Source organism: Lithobates pipiens, unplaced genomic scaffold (assembly GCF_037356315.1).
Source record: "Lithobates pipiens isolate NorthernLeopardFrog02 unplaced genomic scaffold, aLitPip1_a1.2 Scaffold_13, whole genome shotgun sequence".
NCBI classification, from domain to species: Eukaryota; Metazoa; Chordata; class Amphibia; order Anura; family Ranidae; genus Lithobates; species Lithobates pipiens.
In genome coordinates, this window is record NW_027507718.1 from 142,848,520 (window position 1) to 142,870,305 (window position 21,786).

The following is a 21,786-nucleotide window of genomic DNA, read 5'->3' on the forward strand; positions in this document are numbered from 1 at the left end:
GTGCATGTGTTTGTGTGTTATACAGTTGTGCTCATAAGTTTACACACCCTGGCAAAATTTATAATTTCTTTGCCGTTTTTCAGAGAATATGAATGATAACTCATGGTTAGTGTTTGTCTGAAGCCATTTCTTATCAATCAACTGTGTTTACTCTTTTTAAATCATAATGACAACAGAAATTGCACAAATGACACTGTTCAAACGTTTACATAACCTGGTGATTTTGGCCTGCTAACATGCACACAAGTTGACACAAAGGGGTTTGAATGGCTATTAAAGGTAACCATCCTCACCTGTGATCCGTTTGCTTTTAATTAGTGTGTGTATAAAAGGTCATTGAGTTTCTGGATTCCTGACAGACCCTTGCATCTTTCATCCAGTGCTGCACTGAGGTTTATGGGGTCTGGTTCAAGGGGTAAGCAAAAGAATTGTCAAAGGATCTGTGGGAAAAGGTAGTTGAACTGTATACAACAGGAAAGGGATATAAAAAGATAGCCAAGGAATTGAGAATGCCAATCAGCAGTGTTCAAACTCTAAGAAGTGGAAAATCAGGGGTTCTGTTGAAACCAAACCATGCTTAGGTAGACCAACTACATTTTCAGCCACAACTACCAGGAAAATTGTTTGGGATGCAAGGAAAAACCCACAAATAACTTCAGATGAAATGCAGGACTCTCTGAAAACATGTAATGTGGCTGTTTAAAGATGCACAATAAGGAGCCACTTGAAGACAGATGGGTTGCACGGTCGAGTTGCCAGAAGAAACCCGTTGCTACGCAAATGCCACAAAGTATCCTGCTTACAATACGCCAAACAGCACAGGGACAAGCCTCAAACCTTCTGGCATAAAGTCATTTGGAGTGATGAGACCAAAATTTAGCTTTTTGGCCACAACCAGAAAAATGCTACGTTTGGAGAGGACTCAACAAGGCCTATGATGAAAGGTACACCATTCCTACTGTGAAACACGTGGGGATGTGTGAGCTACAAAGGAGCAGGAAATTTGGCCAAAATTGACAGCAAGATGAATGCAGTATGTTATCAAAAAATACCGGAGGAACATATGCGTTCATCAGCCAGGAAGATGCGCATGGGATGTACTTGGACATTCCAACCTGACAATGATCCAAAACACAAGGCTGAGTCGACCTGTCATTGGCTACAGCAGAATAATGTGGCCATCACAGACTCCTGACTTCAATATCATTGAGCCACTCTAGGGAGATCTCAAACATGCAGTTCATGCCCAAGAATTTACAGAAACTGGAGACCATTTGCCAAGAGGAATGGGCAGCTTTACTATCTGAGACGATAAAGACCCTCATCCATAAATAACACAAAAGACTTCAAGCTGTCATTGATGTTAAAGGGGCAATGCACGCTATTAAGAACTGGGATATGTAAACTTTTGATCAGGATCTTTTGGGTAGTTTCGGTTGTGATTGATTAAAAAAGATGATTTACAAAGATAAACACATGAGGCGTGGCCTGGAGCTTCATGGCGTAGGATGTGCAGAGTGAGAACTCCTTCTGAGAAATCTTCCTCATACCTTATCCTTTGGGGAAATTCTGCCAGGAACACGCCGCATTGCATCTCACACTGTCCTTACACGCAACGGCCCTCATGTCACCGCCGAAGCGGACCTCGGAAGCTATAGCCAACCTGCCTAAGTACCGCCACGAGGGACAGGAAGATGAGGAAGAAGATGGTGCAGGCCCTGTCCAGGCCGCGGAGGAATCGCCCTCCAGTGACACCGCCAGAATCCTTGAGGCCGTCTTTGTGTCAGACTACACTCACATCAAAGATCGAGGAAGTCATAATTGACATATCCCTCATCCGGCAGGATATCCAAAAGCTGCGGGACAGGGCCTCTGAGACTGAACGCAGGGTGAGCCACGTGGAGGCAGACCTTACTCCATTACAGATCTCCACGGTGTAACTTCAACACAAGCTTAGGGCCATCCTTCATAAACAAGACGACATGGAGAACAGGCTCTGAAGGTGTAACCTTCGGTTTGTAGTCCTCCCTGAGAGACCCGAGGGTTCTGACCCCCCTACTTACCTCGAAAATCTTCTTAAAACTTTTGGCCGAGAGGCCTTCTCCACGTTTGTGGTGGAACGCGCCCATAGCTTGGCAGCGTGCCCTCCACCAGCCGGTGCACCACCGCAAACATTCATCGCCAAATGCCTTAACTATATGGATTGGGACGCCGTGCTATGCCTTACCCGCGAACGAGGAAACATCCCGGTCGGCAACGTCATGGTTGCAGTATTCCCGGACTTCTCCGCTGAAGTGCAGAAAAAGCGAGCGCAATTCATGGAGGCCAAGCGTCAGCTGCTCATCCACCATCTCCCATACGCGATGCTGTTCCCAGCAAGACTCCGGGTGGTTCGTGATGGTAAGGCCCAGTTTTTTTAAGACCCCGCTGCTGTCCTGTCTTGGCTGGATTAATAAGAGGCAGCGGGCCCTGCTCAATGCTGAACTTTGCTCCCTCCCTACCTCAGCTACCCGCAGCCTCTATATTGTGCATTGGGAGACACGGTACGTGATTGTTCATTCTAAACTGTGAGTGTGCACCTGCCTGCCTATTCTTTCTTTGCTCCCCTCACTCCTCCCCCTGTAAGGGTCCCTTGTTGCCGCTTTGTATCTCCAACCTGGTCCCTGGCCCACTGCTTACATGCATGATGCCCTGCCGCCCACCTTCCCCTGCTCCATGTTCCACAGATCTTCCCTGTACCATTTCCTTTTAAGTCTATTGTAGACCCCGCTGCCGTCCTGTCTTGGCTGGAATAACGAGAGGCAACAGGCCCTGCTCACCGTTTCACTCCCTCTGCCCCACGGCCGTCTGCAGCCTCCATGATTTGCACCAGGGGACATGTACCAAGACTGAGCGACATATAAACTGTGAGTTTGCGCCTACTTTCTTATCCTCCTATATGTCTCCCTTCCCTTCTACTCCTCCACTTGCATGGGTCTTATGGTGCTTTTCACCCCTCCTTTTGCCCTGATCTACGGAACTTCCCTGCATCACTAGCAAGCAATCTCGGATGCCCGGCAGGCACTCAGTCGAACTGACTGCACACCCTACTATCTACCAAGCTGTGTGCTCTGCAGTTTTCTTTTTTTGTCGCCCCCACAAATTGCCATGGTCACCCTTCGAAAAGTATGCCTCACTATTGCTCTACTGACCTGGTTACTGTTAGCGGTTATCAAAGATATGTTTACCTGGCCAGCTATCACTACCACTGCTGTGGAGAGTGATTGTATGTTTTGCTACGCTGGTCCAGTGAAGGCGCAGTTGAAAACTTTTATTTGTGTTCTATGCAATGTTATTCACATCTGACCTACTTTGTGTTATATTTTTTTAATGTGTGTTATGTGCGATGTTTTGCCTGCCTCGCAGTGTTGCGGATGGAGATCTCTGCAAATGACCACACTGCCATTTGCTCCGGGGTCATCTTCCTACACATTGAGACTGGGCTCCCATGGGTCTCATCTCCTCCGCCGTGTGTGTGGCAGGCACACAGTGCAAGGTGGTCCAGGGGTTATATGGTAATTAAAGTCAGGCGGAGGCTCATTGTGCTCCTGCTATACCATCTGTCTGTGTAACAGTGTATATGTCATGAGATCTGCCGGTTGTTTGGCGGAAGTGAGGGATGTGTTCTGTGCAACTGGGCATACTATTTCTACAATTTCAACTGTCTACTTGCACAGACTTCCAGCAAGCTTTTATGAAATGCCTTTGCCTGTGCATACCTTGTGCTCTATTGCACCATGTGTTTGTTTTACCTATGTGTTGGGGGCCCTCACTGTCAGATCCGACTGCATGATTACACCTATCAAGTTCCTGCATGGCTACATTTAAAATAATCACTTGGGACGTCCGAGTACTTTGCGCTAAGCCCAAACGTGTAGCCGTCCTCACTCACCTGAAACAACTACGGGCAGATGTCTCTGTCCTGGTCGAAACTCACCTTACGGGACAATCCCAAATGGCACTTAAACCCGGGGTGGGCTGGTCGTACAATACCCCATACACCACTTGTCCGCATGGTATAGCCATTCTTATTGCTAAAACAGTGCAATTTCAACTTCATGACATGCAGTCGCATCCACAGGGTCGGTTCCTGTTCCTTCACGCCACTATTGGCAGATTGGAGGCACTTCTTATGGAATTCTACATCCCACCACCCTTTCAGTTCCATGCCCTACAAGAAGGACTTACTTTTATGGCCAAATACCCTACGGTGCCTGTAATGTGGATGGGGGACTTCAACATGACGATCAACCCTAGCCTACACAGACTCAGCACAACCTCCCCGGCATCGCCCCCCCTCCCCCCCCCCCAACCCACACACACACACCACTAGGCTTGGCAGGTTCGTGGCCGAGTTTGCCATGACGGACTCATGGAGGCACAAATATCCAGCCAAAATAGCTTTCAGATGTTGCATCCCCTCGCGACTGGCCATGTCCCATATAGATATGATCCTGCTCTCCCCTGCCCTACTGCCTGACCTCTTGGATGTGGGCTTTGACACCAGAGTGCTCTAAGATCATTCCCTGTACTGGATCATGCTGAGGCTGTCCATAGCCTCCTCCCCCCGCATGTGGAGACTGAACCCATTTTGGTTCATGGTTCTGCTGTGTGCAGAGGGAGTGGGTTCACTTTTTCCGTGCGTATCTGGGCTCGGCGCCTATCGGCTCTGTATGGGAGGCCTTTAAGCTTCATGCCAGACTGATTTTGTCCACATGCATAAATAGGCATAAAGCCACTTCCAGAGTAGTGCTGCAACAAGCTGAAGAGACTGCATTCTCTCAAACAGATATTCTTTGCAGATCCCTCGACAGCAAATGCCTCTCTCATTCTCTTGCAATCCAGGCTAACTAACCACTTCCATTTTGAAAAGGCAAAGCAGGGCATATTTTTTAGCAGACAACGTGTCTTTGAACATGGAGAGCGTGCGGGTAAATTGCTAGCCTACATGGCCCACCTGGACCATAGCCCCCCAGTCGTGGTCCAGCTTCAGACAGTAGCTGGGACTGTGACCTCAGACCCCAACTTAATGGCAGAGGAATTCAAACAATTCTACGCAAATCTATACACAACCACAGCACGCCATACACATGCTGAACTCTCCCAGTTTCTTCACCACATTGACTTTCCCACCCTTACTCAGGCACAGAAATCCCTTTTAGAAGCACCCATCTCCTTGGAATGTATTGCTGAGGCGATAGCCCAACTCCCACCCTCCAAGGCACCAGGCTCTGATGGCCTTCCCTTGCAGTTCTACACACAATTCCAAAAGGTCCTCATCCCCAAGCTGCAAGCACTGTGTGCCCACATATTTGACACCGCGACCCTCTCATCTTCCATGGGAGAGGCTCTCCTCGTTCTCATCCTTAAACCTGGCAAAGATCCCCTCCACTCAGAATCCTACCGCCCCATATCGCTCCTGCAATTGGATGTAAAAATCCTAGCCAAAGTCTTCGCTCTGCGACTCAACAAAGTTATACTCAGCCTGATCCACTCGGATCAGACCGGGTTTATGCCCAACAAAAACACTGCGTTTATCCTCCGTAGGCTCTTCATGAATCTGCAGTCCACCCATGACAACACTGGGTCCAGGGTAGTGGTGAGCCTGGATGCCGCAAAGGCGTTTGACTCCATGGAATGGAGTTACCGTGGGAGTGTTTATACAGCTTCGGCCCTAACTTTATCAAGTGGCTGCAACTCCTATACCAGGCCCCCACTGTCCGGATCCAGGTCAACGGCTGGGTCTCCGACTCCTTTCCACTGTCCAGAGGCACCCGTCAGGGAGGCCCCCATATACCCCATGCCGTATGCCCTGGCGGTTGAACCTCTGGCTATTGCATCCACACATTAAAGGTCTCTGGCGGGCCACCTGACTGAAACTAAGCCTCTACACAGACGACAGGCTACTGTATCTGGAGGACTCAGGCCCCTCCCTCGCGACGGCCTTGCGGTTGATAGAGCAGTTTGGGGAGTACTCCAGTCTACAAATTAATTGGTCCAAATCCCAAGTCCTCCCGTTAGACCTGGGTGCGCCGTCCGCTGCCCAGGCAGCACTTCCACTTGTAAGAGTGAGCCAGATCAAGTACCTAGGTGTGCAATGTTCAAGAACACTAATAGACTATGTCAATACCAATATAGAGCCTCTATTTGCTCTACTCAAAGCCAAAACCCAAATGTGGTCCCGACTCCCTCTTGGGGTTATGGGACGCGTAAATTTGGTCAAGATGATCCTTCTCCCCAAGCTGCTCTATCTGTTCTGGCATGCCCCCCTATGCATTCCTCCTAGAACCTTCAAGTCCATGGAAGCCATCCTTAACACGTTTGTATGGGGCACATCCCGTCACAAACTTTCATGGCTAACTCTGAAATGCCCCGTTCATCTAGGGGCTTGCCTCTTACTATATCGCCTCCCAGCTGTCGCATCTCTACTATTTCAACCAGACAGACAAGGACCGCATACACAACTCTGGTCTGCTCCCCTTGTGTTGACCCGGTCATCCACCCATTCCAAATCCTTCTATGTGGTACTCACGGACCCTCAGGTATTAAGAGCACCATGCTGGCTCACCATTGCAAAATCTGGCAACAAGCCTTGTTCATTACCAAGGCTCCCACATTCCATACCCACACGCCCCTGTGGGATAATTCCCAACTCCCTGAACTGTGTCCTGGACCAAGGCCACTTGCACGGAACAGTACTAATCCTTGACTATATTGCTACCCCTTAGTGTGCCCTGGATTAGGGCCAGCTCTTCCGTAGTACTATGACCCACTGGCCAAGACACACAGCGAAAAAGGTTCTGCGTGTATCTCTACAGAGGACTTAAGCGGGTCGCCCTCCCGGGCCACCCCGCTGTCTCCTGTCTCCCTCCCTCTGGCCCCCAGTTGGACCTCGAACACACCCCTTGTGTATATGTTTTATTTCCATGTATGAAATGTCAGATGTGTTATCCTTTAATTTGGTGCATGTTGCACCCAGCACTTGCTTATGTATTCTTGTTTTTATGCTCAATAAAGTTTTTTTTCTGAAAAAAAAAAAAAAACGTAAAGACAGTTGATTGATAATAAATGGCTTCAGCCAAACTCTAACCATGAGTGAAAGAAAAGTTTTGTGTTTTATCATTAATATTCTCTGAAAAATGGCCAAGAAATCATATATTCTGCCAGGGTATGTAAACTTATGAGCACATCTGTATGTGTGTGTGTGTGTGTGTATGTACAGTGCCCTGTGAAAGTATTCGGCCCCCTTGAACTTTTCAACCTTTTGCCACATTTCAGGCTTCAAACATAAAGATATAAAATTTTAATTTTTTGTGAAGAATCACCAACAAGTGGGACACAATTGTGAAGTGGAACGAAATCTATTGGATAATTTAAACTTTTTTAGCAAATAAAAAAACTGAAAAGTGGTGCGTGCAAAATTATTCGGCCCCTTTACTTTCAGCGCAGCAAACTCACTCCAGAAGTTCAGCGAGGATCTCTGATCCAATGTTGTCCTAAATGACTGATGGTGATAAATAGAATCCACCTGTGTGTAATCAAGTCTCTGTATAAATGCACCTGCTCTGTGATAGTCTCAGGGTTCTGTTGAAAGCGCAGAGAGTATCATGAAGACCAAGGAACACACCAGGCAGGTCCATAATACTGTTGTGGAGAAGTTTAAAGCCGGATTTGGATACAAAAAGATTTGCCAAGCTTTAAACATCCCAAGGAACACTGTGCAAGCGATCATTTTGAAATGGAAGGAGTATCAGACCACTGCAAATCTACCAAGACCTGGCCGTCCCTCAACTTTCAGCTCAGACAAGGAGAAGACTGATCAGAGATGCAGCCAAGAGGCCCATGATCACTCTGGATGAACTGCAGAGAACTACAGCTGAGGTGGGAAAGTCTGTCCATAGGACAACAATCAGTCGTACACTGCACAAATCTCGCCTTTATGGAAGAGTGGCAAGAAGAAAGCCATTTCTCAAAGATATCCATAAAAAGTCTCGTCTAAAGTTTGCCACAAGCCACCTGGGAGACACACCAAACATGTGGAAGAAGGTGCTCTGGTCAGATGAAACCAAAATCGAACTTTTTGCCCACATTGCAAAACGATATGTTTGGCGTAAAAGCAACACAGCTCATCACCCTCAACACACCATCCCGACTGTCAAACATGGTGGTGGCAGCATCATGGTTTGGGCCTGCTTTTCTTCAGCAGGGACAGGGAAGATGGTTAAAATTGAGGGGAAGATGGATGCAGCCAAATACAGGACCATTCTGGATGAAAACCTGTTGGCGTCTGCAAAAGACCTGAAACTGGGACGGAGATTTATCTTCCAACAAGACAATGATCCCAAACATACAGCAAAATCTACAAAGGAATGGTTCACAAATAAATGTATCCAGGTGTTAGAATGGCCAAGTCAAAGTCCAGACCTGAATCCAATCGAGAATCTGTGGAAAGAGCTGAAAACTGCTGTTCACAAACGCTCTCCATCCAACCTCACTGAGCTCGAGCTGTTTTGCAAGGAAGAGTGGGCAAGAATTTCAGTCTCTCGATGTGCAAAACTGATAGAGACATACTCCAAGCAACTTGCAGCTGTAATCACAGCAAAAGGTGGCTCTACAAAGTATTAACGCAAGGGGGCTGAATAATTTTGCACGCCCCACTTTTCATTTTTTTATTAAAGTTTCAAAAATCCAATAGATTTCGTTCCACTTCACAATTGTGTCCCACTTGTTGGTGGTTCTTCACAAAAAATTACATTTTATATCTTTATGTTTGAAGCCTGAAATGTGGCAAAAGGTTGAAAAGTTCAAGGGGGCCGAATACTTTCGCAAGGCACTGTGTATATATGTGTGTGTGTGTGTGTGTGTGTGTGTGTGTGTGTGTGTGTATATATATATATATATTTATATATATTTATATTGTTTTTCTGTCTTAAATGTGCTGTGATCAAGGCTAGAGTTGCCGAAACATGTTAGCCATTTGCTTTTTCTCAACCATATTTCAATAAACTTCAGAAAGTATTCCAGAGTGGCCGGCTCCCCATTTGTTTACCTGAGCTATGCTACATGGATGTGTGGGAGGATATCCAAGCCTGAGCACCTGAGAAGGAACAGCTGAGCTTTACTTAATATCATTTCGCTTCATTGATCAGAGAGCTGCTTTTTTCGTGTTGTATCTCATACCTGTCAAGGCCTAAAAGGACAGAAACTACCATCTACTGTATTCCAACAATCACTCAACTGTAGGAGGTACAAGATGTAAAATTAAACTGGAGCCTTTCCCCTGCAGTGCCCTCTAGTGGAGGAAATGTATATTTCTCTTGTTTGAGAACTGCATTGATTTCCAGGATTTACATGTCTTCAGCTGATATAACGTACAATAATTTAAGACTTTACATAAAGTCTCAAAATCTTTAAGGTCTTCATGTTATATCCTTTGAACACCTTGTCATAGCTCTAATATTTATCATTGTAAAAGAACATACCCTGCTTTATCCTTGCCTGTTTCCATAGAGACCTTAGTAGGACTTGTTTCCTGCCAAACAGGTTGTTCCTTGGTTTCACTGCGACACAGCAGGCTTGAAAGGGAAGTGCTATGCTTTCCTAAAATAATTCATAGTGCTTTGGGGTGAAATGTTTATTTGTAAAGCAAACCATGTGTTCAGGTCTGCTGCATGTGTAATAAAAGCATTGACCCATTATAGGTTCCTTATACCTTTCACCTCCCAACACTGTTTTTGCACATGTCAAGGGAGCAGGTGGGCAAGAGACAGTTGGGAATTTGCACCTTCCTTCCGATCCGTCTACACATACTGTACATGTGTGGAATGATGGAATAAACCGAATCCGCTTTTTTTTTCCCTTACAGACGTTATGAGGACATGTACAGAAGAGAATTGGAAGAAGAGTATCTGTTTTGGGAATATCAACAAATGAGACGCATGCAATTAGAGTGGCACCATATGACACGAAGCAGGCCACCTTACTCGGTGAGAGCAGTGGTCACTTAAAGTGATCTTATGTAAGAAATGAGGGGAACTATTTCTGGCCTCCTGAAAATGTTCGCTGTCTGGCTGATATGCTGACCCTTAGCTACACTATGTCTAAATCAATGACCTACAATTTAGGCTGGCTAAACATGCATCCATTCACCTGGTTCATCAGGGGCCAGCCAAATTTTGATCCATGTATGGGCACCCTGGTTGTACAGAAGTCGATCTACTGATTGACTTCTATATGACCAGCCTGTTAGGTTTTTCCCAATTGAGCAGTGCTGCCAACTATTGTTAGCAGCACTGATCATTGTATTCTGATGGCGTGGAAGACTCCCCGTCAGAACACAATAGCACAGTGGGAGGTATCCCCATCGAGTTGGATATTTTTTTATTTTTCAGTCCATTGGTTGAACTTATAAAGAATTATGACTCTATCGTCCACCTTAGAGAAATGTTGAAAGTCCTTATATGCATGCTTTGTCGGTGGCTCAAAATATTAACCATCCTTGGTTCCCTGCATAACATTCATGTCAGCAGCTTTCAGTATTTTTAAAATGACAGCCTCTTTAAAATAAATCTGGACTACTGGGCATGTTCAGCAAAAATCTGATCTTAAAACCTTCAAATGCATTGTGCTTCACTGGTGCCAGACAACTCTATATATCCAATATGTCCAAGGGCCAAAATACACTTGCAAAAAATAAAATAAAACAGAGTGCACTGACTAATGCAGATAAAATTAGTTTAATAAAAATGTAATTCAAAGGCACTTGCATAGAAGTAGCTTGATTGGGGAAAATAGCCCAAGAAATTATTTCAAAGGAATGCCAGGTCACACTGGAATAATACTAAAACACTGAGTGAGTCTGAGTCAAGTAAGCTATAAAAACAACATCCCAAGCTCGTGAAAGGCTGTGATTTTCATGTTGGTACGCAAGTACCTCCACTACACTGATATGTTTCAGGGCCGGTTCCCACTGGTGCAATGTCCAACATGTGATTTGTAGTGTGAATCATATCCTATGGGATCTCTGTACCATGTGATTTCAGCCATACAGATAGTATGACTGAATTTGCATCGCATTCGGACCAAACTCGCACAGGGCCCTTTTTCTTTTTTGGTCTGCAGCAGAATCGGATCGCATGGATGTTCACACCCAGATTCCAGTGCGAGGGGGAAGAAAAAAGCCCTTACACCTTTTTTGTGTGAATCAAATGCAAGTTCAGCCATACAACTGTGTGGCTGAATTCGCATTGCACAGACTTTGCATGTGATCAGCAGTGCGTGTGCGAATGACGTGATGTCTGTGTGCTATAGTGCGAACCCAGGCTTTTAAAAGCAGATTAGTGAGCTTGTTTACACTTGGGGTGTGATACTTTGCCTTACGGCCACAGTGCAAGTGACCACCACTGTCATGTTTAACAGGCAGTACCAACCCTTTCATGTGAATGGGTCAGTGTTGCAAAAGCCTTGCACGTAACTGTATTGCAAGCGGTCGTGACATGGTGCTGCATTTACCGCATGCCCACTTTGCAACAGTCTGTCAAACGCCTCTGAAAAGCAATCTAGCATTGCTAGATTGCATGTGTAAACCTAACCTTTGTTGCATGTGTAAACCTAACCTTTCTGTATTTTACAACTCTGTTTACAATTATTCCATAGACAATGCTGTCACCTGTACACGGTTCTCTGTAGTGGCCTCTGTGCACTAAACCTGTCCCTTACAGCTATATAGCTAGTTTGAGCACCAATTTTTATTTTCAGCCTTTTGTGTTCAGTACGTTTTGTTAAAATTGTTTTGTCTGCACTGTCTAGTAAAATCTGATCTTGTGCCTGATGAGCCAGAGTATAGTGACTAAAGTGATCATCTAGTGATTAGTTGGTTACTTGCTGACACCCAAGCTGTTGCCTGTCATCTGCCTGCTTAAAAGGGTTGTAAAGGTTCGTGTTTTTTCACCTTAATGCATCCTATGCATTAAGGTGAAAAAAGACCTGTCAGTGACCAGCCTCCCAGCCCCCCCCCCCCCCTTGTTTTACTCATTTGAACCCTCAAACTTGTCCCATGGGGATACGCTGTCTTTCTGCTAGGGGTTTCTCGGCTGTTGGATAGATGGATAGCAGCGCAGCCATTGGCTCCCGCTGCTGTCAAATCCAATGATGTGGCCGCTGGGGGGTGGGGCCGATTCCTGCATTCCATGGATTCCGAATGCTGGACTCGGGAGCGGGCCAGCAAGATAACCCTCCGGGGGAGCGCTTCTCCCCGGGGGTTATGTGATGTGGGGATGAGCTGAGAGAGCCGCAGAGGGACCGCAGAAGAGCAGGTTCAAGGTGCACAGTGGAGTATGATATGTATGTTGTTTAACGGAACCCCCCATGAAGGGTGGAGATTGGGTCTGTTGGTTTACCACAGAAAACTCTGCAGCAGGAAAGGCAAGTGGAGTTTTCTAAGAATTTTTTTTTACATTTTCTCTTACGAATGTCTCCTTTAACCACTTGCTTACTGGGCTCTTAAACCCCCCTCCTATCCAGACCAATTTTCAGCTTTCAGCGCTGATGCACTTTGAATGACAATTGCGCGGTAATACAACACTGTACCCAAATTATATTTTTATCATTTTTTTCCCCCCAAATAGAGCTTTTTTTTTTGGTGGTATTTGATCACCTGTGCGATTAATTTATTTATTTTTTATTTTTTTTAAATGTAAAAAGACTGAATTGTTTTAAAAAAATATATAGATTTTTTTTTATTTTGTTATAAAATTTTAAAACTGGTAATTTTTGTCCGTCGTTGGTGTACGCTGATGAGGCGGCAGTGATGGGCACTGATGGGTGGCAGTGATGGGCACTCATCGGTTACACTGAGAGGCAGCACGTCAATGTGGCACTGATTGGCACCATTGGCGGGCATTGATAGGTGGCACTTGTGGGCATAGATAGGTGGCAATTATGAGAAATAATTGCCGCTTCTGTTTCGGGGCCGATGTCCCTTTAAGATGAGCCGGTGATCGTTTTATTTTTTTTTTATTTTTCTTTCAGCGGGACGAGGAAAAAAAAGATCACAGAGCTTTTGTTTTGATCATGTGATCAGCTGTCATTGGCTGACAGCTGATCACATGGTAAGGGGCCGGGATTAGTGATCACCCGAGTCTTAGTGACTTGGTGATCACATCGTGGTCCGGGCAAGCCCTGCAGAGCGCGCACAGGGAGCGTGCACAGGGGAGGCCGTCATGACAGCCTCCCGGGAATTCACATCCACGCTGTGGCCGTCATTCGGCCATAGTGCGGATGCCAGGTGGTTAAATTAGTAAGTGTTGTCATGCCTATGTGTCACCATACAGCCCGTATTGAGCACTTGCGTCTCATGCTTCTCAGAAAGCTCACTTTTGTGTCCAGGAAGCAGCAAGTTTCTCTTCCTCCGGTAAGTCTGGGGGGGTTCCCTCTCCCCACCAGATGCCCCCCTGTGCCGTTTTTTTGTTCCCCTCTTCTCAGGGAAAGAGCACCAAAGGATTTTTTTTTAAAACTGCAAACGTCTTGCACAGTCACATGGAGCCTAGATCCATCCCAGTAAGATGGCATCCTCCCCTGAGAGTAATATGGCAGGTCAGAGTGAGCCATCAGGAGGGGCAAGTGTTGCAGCTGCTCTTAAACACTGCAGTCCCTGTGTATATTACTAAGAAGGTTTTTTTCTTCAACCTTTTTAAGCTTGAAGCAAAATTTTGATGCTTTAATCGCATCCCAGAGTGGGACTAAGCGTAACAGGTCCCCATCCATTGCTCAGGACCCTCATACTGAGGAACAAGGAGCGAGAGATGGTAAATATTTCTCAAAGACCAGGAAAAGGCTGATGTGTCCTCTTCCAAAGAACCTGATGTGGAGCATCAGGCTTGCAGGAAAGGTTGTTTACAGTCGCTCACTAAATTGGTCCGCTCCACATTTTTACTGCCAACAATGCAGTCAGTCGATGAGCCCACTTCTGCGTTGGTTTTACAAATCCCCCCCCATTCTGTTCATGCTTTTCCTATCCATTCATGGCTGAGAAAGCTTATGTATTCTGAGTGAGAGCACCCAAAAAAAATTTTTCCTGTGAAAAAGTTCACAATAAGTAGGGTTTTATGGGGGAGAGTTCCAGCAATTAACTCTTCTATATCCTCTGTAAACAAAAACCTGGCTTGTCCAGTAGACAAAGCTCATATGCTAAAGGGCCCAACAGATAACAAGTTGGAGTTCCTTTTTTTAAAAAAAAAAGCTATGTTTCGCTCACATGGTAAAGTCATTCAACCTGTGCTGGCAGCGTTCAGAGTATCTCAGTCCTTAAAGGACCAGATTATAGAGGTACTGAAAGTTATTCCTGATCAGCAGGCTCAGGATTTGGCTGGTACATCAGAAGCATTCTGTTTTATAGTTGAAACTAAGAAAGATTTTATTCTCCAGGCCTCACGGTTTATGCTAGGGCTGGTACATGTGCAAAAAGCTCTTGGCCAGTTTCCCTTTTTAGGGTGGCATTTGGAGAAAAGTTCCCTTTTTTTCCGATTAAAGAGAATTTGAAATATTTTAAGTTCTTTTAAATATGCTGCTTCTCCAGTGCCAGGGGAATCTGCCTCCAGGCAGTCACGATGGCCTTCGTCGAGTTTCAAGAGGTAAACCTCAGGGTCAGTCCCAGGGTCAAAAGAGGCCCTGGGGGAGGTAATCCACAAAACAAAATACTAAATCCTTATGAAAAGACACCCGCTCGAGTGGGGGGAAGGCTTCTACAGTTCAGTACAGTTCTCAATTTCTCTAGGTTACAAACTAGAGTTCCTAGGATTCCCATCTCCTTGTTTTCTCAGATCAAACGTTCCCAGAGATCCAGTAAAAAGTTTTTCTAGCTTTGGATCATCTCTTGTCTCAAGTGATATAAGTGGTTCTCTTAGGGTTTTTATTCAAACTTTTTCACAGTTCCAAAACCAAATGGGGATGTCAGACCCAGTTTAGATCTCAGAGATCTAAACTGGGTCTGAATATCCATTCTTCTCGCATGGAGTCAATCCGATCAGTAGTCTTCATCCTACAAGGACATAACTTCTGGCATCAATTGACATCAAGGATGCTCTTATCCATGTGCCGATTTTCCCCGCTCACCAGAAATGTCTACTCTTTAAGGTATAAAATCTTCATTCTAGTTTTTAGCTCTGCCTTCGGTCTAACTACTGCACCTCGAGTGTTTACAAAGGTCCTGGCTCCTCCTTTAGCCTGGTTAGAGGCTCAAGGTATAACGATACTAGCCTACTTAGATGATCTACTCTTGATAGCTCAATCGGTAGCCCGCTTAAAATGTTTGGTCACCACAGTCAGCTACCTGGAATACCTAGGTTGGATTCTAAACCTAGAAAAATCCTCCTTAAAACCATCAAGCAGTACTTGGGGCTGATCATAGATACAGCTCAGAAGAGGGTATTTTTGCCCCAGGAAAAGGATCAGTCCCATAAGGGGAGCTGATTCAGTTGATCAAAACAAAGAAGAATCCTTCTATTTGACTTTGCATGAAATTGTTGGGAAAGGTGGTGGCTTCTTTCAAGGCCGTTCCTTATGCGCAGTTTCATTCAAGACTGCTGCAAAACAGTATCCTGTCAACTTGGAACAAGAAGTTACAAGCTCTGGAATTCCCAATGCGTTTATCCCCTAAGTTGTGTCAGAGCCTCAATTCGTGGTTGAATTCAAGAATCTTCAAAAAGGAAAATTCTTTCTACCAGTTACCTGGAAGGTGGTAAGATGCCAGCCTTCTGGGCTAGGGGGCAGTCCTGGAAGAAGCATCTGTCCAAGGAAAATGGTCCAAATCAGAGATGACCTTGCCCATCAATATTCTAGAGATTTGGGCAGTATGCCTGGCGGCCTGGATGCTCAGACTACGGAATTGTCCTGTCGGGATCCATTTCCGACAATGCCACAGCTGTGGCCCATATCAATCACCAAAGGGGCACAAGAAGTCGTGCAGCCCAGAGAGAGGTAAATCATATTGTATCTTGGAAAAACATTCCTTACCTTTCAGCAATTTTCATTCCAGGAGAGAGAATAGACAGGCAGACTACTTGAGTCGCCAACAATTGTCCCCGGGAGAATGGTCCTCTCACCTACACGTCTTTCTGTCCAATATGCCAAAAATGGGGAGTTTCAGATGTGGATCTGTTTGCATCCAGGTTCAACAACAAGATCGACTTTGCGTCAAGGACAAGGGATCCGGTGGCATATGGAACAGATACCTTGGTTTTTTCTGGGGGATGGGTTTTTCACTGATCTATGCCTTCCCTCCTGTTCTGCTGTTTCCAAGCCTTCTCACAGGATCAGAAGGGAAGGAGATGATTCTCATAGCCCAGGAGAGCTTGGTTTGCTGAGATCGTAAAAAATGGCGGTAGGGGACCCTTGGACCCTACCGCTATGGCCAGACCTTCTCTCGCAAGGTCCGGTATTCCATCCTACCTTACAAACGCTAAATTTAGTGGTTTGGCTATTGAGACCCACATTCTAAAAGATCGTGGGCTGTTAGCTTCAGTAGTTTCTACTTGGTTAATGCTAGGAAGCCAGCCTCCAGAGTCATATACTATAGAGTCTGGAAGGCATATGTCTCCTGGTGTGAATCCAGGGGTTGGCACCCCAGGAAATATGTCATAGGTAGGATCCCTGAATTCCTACAGATAGGATTAGAAATGAAGCTGGCCCTGAGTACTATCAAGGCCAGATGTCAGCTTTATTAGTGTTTTTTTCAACTACAACTTGCCTTATATTCTCTGGTTCATAATTTTATTCAGGTAGTAACGCAGCCTTTTGAGCCAATACGAGATATTCTCTTGGTCCTCAACGGGGGAAAATCATTTTCTTGTTTGCCATAAATTCTGCAGGAAGAGTATCAGTTGGCTGCTCTTTCTTTGTAAAGAGCCATGTTGGTTTATTCATAAGGATGAGGTTGTATTGCGGCCTCATCCTGAATTCCTACCGACGGTAATATCAGTTTTTAATTTAAACCAGGATATTGTTCTGCCTTAATTTTTTCCAGAATTTAATTCTGTGGAAAAAGATCACTGCATTCTCTTGATGTGGTGAGTGCGGTCAAAGTCTATTGAAAGTGTCCGCTCAGAATCATAAAACAGATGTTTTGTTTTTGTTGCCATACGTTCCTAAACGAGAACAGGCAGCGTCGAAATCTACTATTTTTAAATGGATTTGTCAAGTAATTTTTCATATTAAAGCGGGAGTCCACCGGGACTCCGCGTTTTTTTTTTTTTTTTTTTAAAAGCCAGCAGCTACAAATACTGCAGCTGCTGACTTTTAAATAGTGACACTTACCTGTCCAGCGCACCCGCAATGTCGGCACCCGAAGCCGATCGCTCTCTCGTCTGTCGGGTCCTGTCGCCGCCATCTTGGGTATGGGAATCAGGAAATGGAGCCTTTCGGCTTCATTTCCTGGTTCCCTACTGCGCATGCGCGAGCCGCGCTGCGCAATCCGGACGGTCCCCGCTGCCTCTGGGAGCTGTGTGTTTCCCAGCAGGCAGCGGGGCACTTGCTGAAGGGGGCAGGCGCTTGCGGAAAGGGGCGTAACGTACGCCCCTTTCCGCAGAGAGCTAGCCCGGAAGTGGGTGCAGTTACCTGGATTATCCAGGTAACTGCACCCCCCTCCCCCCTGAAAGGTGCCGATTGTGGCGCCGGAGGGGGGGGGATTCCGATGAGCGGAGGTCCATTTTAGGGTGGACCTCCGCTTTAAAGCGCACTTCTCCAGGTCTGTTAGTGCTTCTTGGGCAGTGCATCACCAAGCCTCCAGGGCTCAGATCTGCAAGGCCGCAACTTAGTATAGTTGGTAAGGTTGAATAAAGACGCCAGTCCATCCAGTTCAACCTGAGTGAGTGTCTACAATTGTCCCTATCACTTGTACAGGACGCCAAGGTTGGGTCCTGGACGGGTACTATGTGGCGCCTATATTTGGGATGTGGTCCCTTTAAGGGAATCCTGGTAGGCCTTGGGTAACCCAAAAATGGCCGACAAATTCCGGGGATAGTTTTTGGGAGAAGACTGATTCGCGGTCCTCTCTATATTTTAAGAGAAATAGTTGGGACCCGGAATTTGGGAGGCTCTAAAGTGACATTTGGGTGGGAAAGAGCCTCCCTCCCTGACCACAGGGGGTTAACGGCCTCCAGGAAGAGAAGACAGCCTATAAGACAGGAAGTAGACAGAGAGGTGGTGGTGAGGAGGAGGAGATGAACACCTGTCTGAGGAGCTGTCTGGCTGTGTGGTTGTATCTGCTGTTTGCTGGTTTGGAGGCTGCAAAAAGTTCTCTGCAAGGACTCTAAAGAAACTTTTTTTGGTCTACAGAACTGTAGGTGCTTTTCTTTTTGTATTATTTTGTGCTGAAGATAAGTGGACTTTAATTTATGTTTTTTTTTTTATATGCTGAAGAAAAGCTTTATTTTTGATTTAATTATAAATAAATATATTTTGGTTTCACCTGATAACGGTTTATGCACGTAATCCCGTGGAGCTAGTATCCCCAAACTTCACACCCTGTACATTGCACACTCACATCGGCCCCTACCCTCAAGGATAACTTGGTCTTCAGTCCATACATTTACCAGATTCTATCAAGTAGATGCAATAGATCATGAGGATATTGCCTTTGGGCGCAGTGTGTACTCCAGGCTGCAATATGAGTCCTTTTAGTCTCTTGGTGCCCTACTTTTGTTGTGTCCCCCTCCCTTCAGTTGGGATTGCTATGGGACATCCCACATAGTAATTACTATGGCTCTGTGTCCTGTGATGTACAATAAGAAAATGGGATTTTTATGAAGGCTTACCTGTAAAATCCTTTTCTTTGAAGTACATCACGGGACACATAGGTCCCTCCCTTCTTTGGTATACACGTGTATTGATTTGCTACAAAACGGTGGTACTCCCACTAGTGAGAGGGGTTATATAGGGAGTGCACTTTTTAATTTAGAGGGTGCCAGTGTCCATCACCTTAAGGTGTCCCGTGATGTACTTCAAAGAAAAGGATTTTTTGGCCTAACCTGCTTTTTCACATTTAAAAAGTTTTTTGAATAAACTACAAACACAATGGAAATACAGAAAGTTAGTAATTGTCCAAGCACTTGGTTCTCATTTACAATACACTAGACAGAGTTCCAACTTCATATGGCATCATAAAAAATTAGAACAGCAGCATACTGATTGTGAGGTGCCTCGTTACTGTGAGAACATTTTAAGTGTCACTCAAGGTTCTCATCCAGGCAGGTTGAAGGGTTCCAGGGTACAAATACAGGCTCACAGGGTAAACCCTATGTGCAATTAGCACTTGCAGTATATTAAATATAAACGTATAATCAGTGTGATTAACCAAATACCATTAAACTATTTGTAGGAACCCCAGAATGAATTCTTATGTGCAACTAACATCAATCCATAAATATCAAATCATATACGTGTGAGTGTGTGTGTGTGTGTGTATATATGTGTATATATATATAATATATGTATATGTGTGTGTGTGTATATATATATATATATATATATAGTGTGTGTGTATATATATCTCTTTATATATATATATATATATATATATATATATATATATACATACATCTCTTTATCTAATCAAAGCAAAAATCAATATGTTTTGTTCAACAGTGCACAGTCCCAGTAGAATTGTATCTGATCTTCCACATAAAGTGCCTTGTGCTTTTCTTCACATATTGATTTCCTCTCCCGTGCCACCAATTCACCACGTGTGTGATACGGGTCCCTACTTGCCAGATGTCCTTGACCCTCTTGTCATATAATAAAGAGGAGACAAAAATTGCTTTGGTCTCTCACAGACCCATGGGCTGCTAGACTCCAGCGTGCGTTTCAGTTATATTTTGGGTCTACGCACCAACTTGACCCATTACGAAACCTCTTCAGAAGTCGGAAGACACGGGGCCTGTGCCTCGGCCTTTTATAATACCCCCTCCTCTTCAGCTTTACCGCCCCTACATCTCAAACCCTTAATTTCTATGAATATCATGTGGCATATTGCCAGTCTTGACTCTCGTCCCTATATTATTGGGGTCATCTAGTGTGTAGGAAGTGCATAGCAACTTGTTCTGCCCATTACAACCCATGAATGTATGTATATGGGAAAAAAAATATGGACCAGTTGAAACAACAAATAAGACATTGATGGGAAAGAATTGTTGAGGGATAAACCCAGGAAAGAAACGGATCACAAGCTATCTTGTATTACCGATTATAATAAACACTATATAGAATTTGAAAAGATAGTAAGAAAACATTGGCCAATCTTAATGAGGGACCATAATCTAGCCATCATTATACCTGAATAACCCAGGTTTATATACTGTAGGGCAAGAAACTTAAGCGATAAATTGGTGCATAATGTACCAGATCCACATAAGAAAACGGCTAACAGTTCTTGATCTGAGTCTTTTTCCTGTGATAGATGTAAGACGGTAAAAAATAGGAGTAGAAAGGTGGTTACATTTCGTACTAATGTAACCCAAAAACAATATGAAGGGGAAAAAAAACTCATCACATGTCAAAGCACGCTTTTTACTATCTTGTCCGTGTGGCCAACAATATGTTGGTCGCACAATTTGAAAGCTAGCAGTCGGAGTGAGGGAATACCTCAACAATATCATCAAGAAGGGCTTTTTAATAACCGAGACCCCAGTCTGCTCACGTTTTGTGGGATAGACAAAAGTAGAGAGACATTGAATGGGTACTGATATTGTAACAAATTACTAATACATTGCAATGTGCTTATTATATGCCAAATTTGAAGTCCTGATAACGTTTAAATAATAAGTCCATACGTTTTTGATTTATTTATTTTTTTTAATAAAATTTTTGTCATTTCATATGTTTTTTAATGTCCCATCCATTAAACATGTTGTATATAGATCAAAGTGATTACTTATAAAACTATTACTAAGTTTCTTGTAATTCAATAACTAAAGTTATATATGAATATAGACCCATACTAAACTATGACAATGTTTTCTACGAAGACCAAAAGAATCTGATGAATCCATGAAAATGTACCATTTCTAAACCAAGTGTAATCTGGGTTTGTAATATTTTCTATCCAATTGCCACATTGTATACATTTTTCCCTTACTGAACCAAGGGATATTCTCAAAAGCCTTAAGTTATATTTAGCATAAAATGTATTTTCCCAGTAATAGAACATTTGTGTAATTTCTAGGGCAGCTTTGTATTGCTTAAACTCAGAATGAAGGTAAATGGGTTTAATGTCTGGGGCCTTGTTAAGGCCAATTTCTGGCTTGGCTCATAAGGATACAGTTTTCCACATGGTATATTAATGGAAATGTATACCTTTTGAACAGATCCAGCATGTGTAATTTGCACAGGTGATTTTCCTCTATAGCCTTGACTGCTAAGATCAAGCTAAGGCATAGCTGTACTTTATTGCATTAGCTGGCATGTATCCATGTCACTTTACAGCTGTATAAGTTGTCAGGAGCACTTGGAAGGGTCCTTAAAGCTTTGGTCCCAAAGGTACTTTCACATTTTCCAGTTACCTGATCTGGAATTGAATAAAAAAACAAGCTTGTGCATCGCAGTTAGTTGCTTGTATTCGACAATTATATAAAAAAAACTAAATCATTATACATTACAGTAGTCATGTGGAAAATACAACCCTGGCTTAGGTGGGCCCCCAAACAAAATCTCATAAGGGCTCAAGTTCTCTGACCTATAAGTAGGGGTAATCCTGAT

General features: G+C 44.4%; 1 protein-coding gene across 1 annotated transcript in view; it reads left to right on the forward strand.

Annotated features, from left to right (window-relative positions):
• ZFR2 (zinc finger RNA binding protein 2) overlaps positions 1-21,786 on the forward strand; it is a 379,518-nt gene that overhangs the window by 194,465 nt on the left and 163,267 nt on the right. Inside the window, exon 10 of the mRNA XM_077475662.1 lies at positions 9,905-10,025. Coding sequence (XP_077331788.1) covers positions 9,905-10,025 — 121 coding nt within the window. The remainder of the gene's footprint in view (positions 1-9,904; positions 10,026-21,786) is intronic.